Consider the following 5,713-nt stretch of genomic DNA (forward strand, 5'->3'; position numbering starts at 1 on the left):
TAATAACCAGTCAATTAACTTTGATCTAATTATTTTTGGGGTTGACAATTCATTAGACTCGCTAGGATGACAAATACTGATCTTATTGTTCTAAATTTGGAAAAGTGTGGAATTGTTCAATCATAGTTTAATCTTTGTGTATCGTTATTATTTTAATACAACTGATATCTTATAGAAAATAACTATGTTTACAACACATACAATATGACAGGCCTGTACAAACTTTGCCCAATTTTCCTTATGACGGACTGGAAGACGAGACTTGAGCAAAAGAGGAGAAAGAGCAAGACACCAGGTTCTCCATTCATCGACCTTTAAGTCAGAAAAATTGTTGGCAATTTTCTGATTGATTGGCGTGTACTGTGCTGGCAATATAATATCGTTTGCTTCCTTTTGCATTTCTTTCAAGTCAACATCAGTCAGGTATAATTCATGGGTAAGGTCACAAATGGTTGTACGCCATATTTTAACCATTTTCTTTGCTGTTTATGATATTTGGTACTTATAATGTAAAAACAGTAAGAAGTCAATAGCTAACAACTACTATTTATTAAGTAAGAAAAAGGAGAGGAACTAATAATTTAGAATGAACCCTGGATTATATCGTCTGACTATTAATTGTATAGTCTGACGTAGGCTGGACTGAGATCAATAATAAAATAATAAATAAAGACATCATTAATGACCAAACACGACATCATCCCCTACCAGTTGGTATCAACGTTTGGAAGTTGAATAGGAAGTGTTTGAACAGTTATAAATTTTTGTGTGACCTAATTTCTCTTTATGCGCTTGCTGTGCCTAAGATTACTATTTGCAGTCACAGCATTTTTTACAGAGCTTTCATGATGATCTGTTTTTCGATCAAAGCCTTCTTGACTTTGTTGTAGTCTTCGTTTGGGATATCTGGATAAAGCATTGCCATTACGTTTGGGTTGAGCTTTCTTTTTTTCTTTTGTATTATGAGATTGTCTATTGTGCGACATAGTTCCAGACTTTGACTGTTCATTCATAATTGTCGTAGTCAATAATTTACTAGGGGCGTAGTCTGAGGGCAATTTTTGCTTTTTGTTCTTTTCAGCCTCATTATTTTTCTTTTTTACTACTTCACCATTTTGATTTATGGATTTACCCAGCTTGCGCCAATAAATGTTAATTGACTCGGGATCAGTGAATGCCTCAGCAGTTAACCAGCTGTCATCGTCTTTGCTATAGTTTTTCCAGCGTACGAGGTATTCTCTATTTCCAGGTTCGCCTCTATGATTGATGATTGCCTCAATTTCGTACAATTCATCTTTTGGAATGATTTCATCCTGTGAAATAAGCTTTAATTCTTCTGGAGAATAATTTCGAGACATGAGCGTTTCGTCAACATCACGAAGTATATAAGCACCACCTTGTACTTGGCGTACAACACGATATGGACCTTTGTAAACCGGGGAGAGGCTATTGTACTGCTCTCTGTCACGCACCATTACGTAACTTCCTTCCGGGAATGTGGACTGACGATTTTTGCTGTCAGCTTTTTCCTTTTGCCTTTTGGTGTAAAGGTCGGTCCTATCCTGTATAGCAGGGAAGACAACTTGCGACATATAGTCGATTCTTTTCAGCAACTCATCGTGCGGCATGTACTCCTTCTTTTTTAATTCACCAGCATCATCCCTGTATTCAATGAAGTCATTTATGTTGCGAGCAAACATCAATGAAAAAGGTGTGGTCTGCAAGCGTGTGGAGATCTTATTGTTGATCATGAGCTGCACAGATGGAATGTAATGATGCCAATCTTCGGTGGCACCTTCAAGGAACTTTGCTAATATCTTTTTAGCAGATTGAACGTAACGTTCAGCAGCTCCATTTGCTGAGGGATGGTAAGGAGTAGTGTATCTTTTGTCGATACCCATTGCATTGAACAGATTCTCTAAAATTTCATTTTTGAATTCAGAGCCGTTATCGCTACATACAAAGTGTCTAGGATAGCCAAGTAAGGAAAATGTATCAACCATGGCACCTGCGACGGTTTTTGCCTTTTTGTCTACTAGGGGTTTCAATACGCAGAATCTGGTGCAAATGTCGACTAGAATCAACACGTATGTATACATGTTGCTACTGGATTGAAAAGGCCCAATTAAATCAAAAGCATAGGCATCCCCAGGAACATAAGCGTAGACAGGTCGATGAGGATTATAACCCTTTTTAGCAATATTGTACTTTTGACAGGTATTGCACTTGCTTACATAGTTTACTGCATCGGCTAATAAATTTGGCCAATGTAGGTTTTGGTTGTGGATTGATTTTACAATATGATCAGCTCCAAAATGTCCGAATTTATGGACTCCATCAAGAATCTCTTGTCGATCCTCATATGGTGGAGTGATATAATCCTTGTCACTGAATTTGGTAGGACTTTGGACATAGAACACTTTTCGGTTCTCTTTTTTCATTTTTAATTCATGTTCCTTTTTTAGATTTGGTTTGTAAGCAAGATTTTGGTGTTTTACTGTGCTGCTATTAGAATCACTCCCTGCCAGTTCTTTTTCAGGAGGAAAAAGACGTGAAAGAGCATCAGGTAAAACATTTTGTACACCGGGTATATGGGCGATGTCAAAATCATAGGACAATAATGTGTCCATCCAACCCACCATCATGGGGTTGAGTTCATCGGACGTGAACAAGTATGTGAGTGCTCGATGATCAGAATATAAGGTAAAGTGATGACCATATAAAAATTTGTGAAACTTTTTCAAAGCAAACACAATAGCGAGGAGTTCACGTCGAGTGACAGAATAATTTCGTTCAGATTGGGATAAAGAGCGTGCCATGAAGCCGAGGTATTTGATGGTGGTAACAGTGAGTCCATCCGACTGTTTTTCGTCAAATTTCTGGAACAGAACTGCACCAACACCAGTGTTAGATGCATCAGTGGCAACGTAAAGAGACTTGGTAGGATCGTATGGACTCAAAACAACGTTGGAACATAATATGTCTTTGATGCTTTGAAAGTGAACTTGCAGTTCGCGTGTCCAATTGATATCATCTATGAACGCAACATTTCGTAACGCATCTAGAGGAGCGGTGAGTGTGGCAGCACAAGGGATGTGTGCACGAAAGTAATTGACAGTGCCCAGCCATTGCATCATTTCTCTGCCGGTCTTGGGACGGGGCCAGTCAGCAATATTGGTCAATTTACGTGGATCCAAGCTTTTCCCTTTTTCAGAAATGCAGAAACCCAACAGATGAACACTTCTTTTGCCAAAGTGACATTTCTGAGGATTGAGGATCATGTTATGTTGAGTGAGTCTATCAATGACTGCACTGACAGCTTGATAATGCTTCTCCATGGAATCACCTGTAGTGCCAATCACAATATCATCCACGTATACATGAACATTGGATAGATCACTGAGGATGAGGTTCATGATGCGCATGAAATGGCTAGAGACATGTTTTAATCCAAATGGTGCTGAACGAAACATGTATTGTTTGTTTCTGTGAGTAAAAGTGGTTTTGACCTGATCTGATTTACGAATGGGTAATCGATGGAATGCACTTTTGAGATCGAGTGAGGTGAAAATTGTAGAACCCGCAAGATCATGAAAAATGTCGTCAATCAACGGCAATGGATAGTTATCAGATTCCAATAGAGCATTGATTTTACGAGGATCAATACATGGTCTGTAATCAGTGGGATTACCATTCGCATCCTTTTTTGGAGCAAATGTGATTGGACTGTTCCATGGTGAGGGTGGTGCACGTACAATGACACCGTTCTCGAGCCATGTTTTTACAGCCTCATCAAAGATTGGCATCATCTTATTTGCAATAGGATACTGCCGGACATGTGCATGTTTTCCATGAGAGGTGTCTAACTTCACTACTGCTTCTGGTAGATTACATAAGGAATGAACATCAATCTGCTGATTTTTATCAATGTGAGATTGCAGTGCTTTTAGTAAAGCTTCATGTTCATCTGGTGTGCCAGCATTGGAAACATTTGGAATGTATTCTGAGTCTTCAATAGAATCATCAAATTTGACTTTGTTATCATCCCAATTAGTGGCAACACCAACAAGGTGAATTCCTAAACTTGGTAAAATATCCCTTCCGAAAATAGCGTCTACTTTATCATGCATATTTAACACCTCAAATTCATGAGCTACAGTTTGCCCTTTGTATCCGACATTTAATTTATCGGTCACACCCAATCGTTTAACAGTTTTTTCTTTATCTGCTAACAGTAATGAACCATGAACTGGAATAATACGCAGTTTCAATTTACTAACAACATTTTTGCTTATGAAAGAAACATCTGCGCCTGTGTCGACGAGAGCTATTAATCTATGATTGTTCAATAAGAAAGGAGTGTGTAATGAGTAAGGGCTTTGAAGCATAGTAGGATGTGTCTTCTCTTTTGTTTTTAAACTATAGCAACGAATATTACCTTGCTTGTGCTTCTTTTTCTCCCGAATTTGTTTTAACGCTTTTTGAAACGGACTGATGATTTCATCATCATTTAAGAGGTCATTCATAACCTCATCCGCAGGATGTGTTTGCATGATCTCTGGTTCAGTAGCGGTCTGTTTCTCAACCTTCTCAATATTATGAACCGTTATACGTGAATCATTTGCATTATGAATTTTCTCTTCAAATGATCTACGCCTTTGGGAAAAATTACCAGTGTAGTTTTTGGGTGCATCTTTGCGTGCTCTAAAACCCGTATCTTTATTCAAGTAATGGTCACGACGTTTTTCCATTTCTCGACATTTGTCGAGGTGACCTGGGGTATATTTCTCCCCACAATAGCGACATTTAGGCGTGCTGTGTGCCGGCCTTTTATGGAAATTCCTTTCCCTATTCTTGTTTTCGGGAAAGTACCTCTGCTCGTCGCCATGAAACTTTCTTTTCGTTTCTATTTGCCTTGGTGCCTTCTTGTCGGCAGGCTTGAACTGAGATCGTTCCTGATTTTTCAAACCAGGGAAGATCTTCTTGCATTCTTCTATGAAATGCATCTTGTTGTTTTCTATGATTGTTTGGATTTTCGACAACGTATCATCTTCCAAGATGAAATCAGCATTCTTCTTGGCGCGTATTTCAGCCAGTCTTCTTTCCAAACAATCCTTGACAGGTGGAAGCAATGTGCCCAGGAAGTGCATCACTGCCAGCGGACTGTCCGCAAACTTGGCTTTGGTCAAAAGATCTATGTATCTGTCCACATACATGTTCAAGTACTCGCCGTTGGGCTGCTTGATTCTCATCAGCTTTTGACGATACTGCAAGTAGGTGAAGGACTCACCAAACTTGCCTATGAGAGCGGTCTTGGCACCTTCCCAATTATTGTTCTTAAAATCAGCGACAGTCAGCTTATGTTGGAGCCAATTGATGCTCCTATCATCCTGGCCATTTTCAATGGACAACTGGAGCTATCCTAGCCAGTTCTTGTCAATGTTGACACCATAATGTTTCACGATGGCCTCAAACTTCCTGATGAAGTCCTTTACTGTCTTAAAGGCATTGTCATTCTTCACATCATCAGGACTGACCTTGCTGGAAGAGTAATACTTAGGATTGTAAGCAGCACTGACCAACAGGCGAAAGGGAGGTATGACCTTGATGGGGACAGTAGGCTCAGACTCACGAGTATTGTTGGTATTGTTCCCAACCTCATTTATCTTTTGGCTAATTTCATTAGCGCTAACCTCAAGCTTGGTAATATGCT

The 5,713-nt window shown here is 39.3% G+C and overlaps 1 protein-coding gene across 1 annotated transcript; it reads right to left on the reverse strand.

The window, feature by feature from the left end:
* Positions 1-704: 704 nt before the first annotated feature.
* RO3G_06428 (uncharacterized protein) lies at positions 705-5,509 on the reverse strand (the record flags this gene model as incomplete). Its single annotated transcript, XM_067661018.1, has 4 exons — positions 705-773; positions 837-4,327; positions 4,439-5,382; positions 5,496-5,509. The coding sequence occupies 4 exons, from the start codon at positions 5,507-5,509 to the stop codon at positions 705-707; spliced, it is 4,518 nt and encodes a 1,505-aa protein (XP_067517119.1).
* Between the last annotated feature and the right edge of the window lie 204 nt (positions 5,510-5,713).

The sequence above is a fragment of the Rhizopus delemar genome, genomic scaffold (genome assembly GCF_000149305.1).
Source record: "Rhizopus delemar RA 99-880 supercont3.4 genomic scaffold, whole genome shotgun sequence".
In the NCBI taxonomy this organism is placed as follows: domain Eukaryota; kingdom Fungi; phylum Mucoromycota; class Mucoromycetes; order Mucorales; family Rhizopodaceae; genus Rhizopus; species Rhizopus delemar.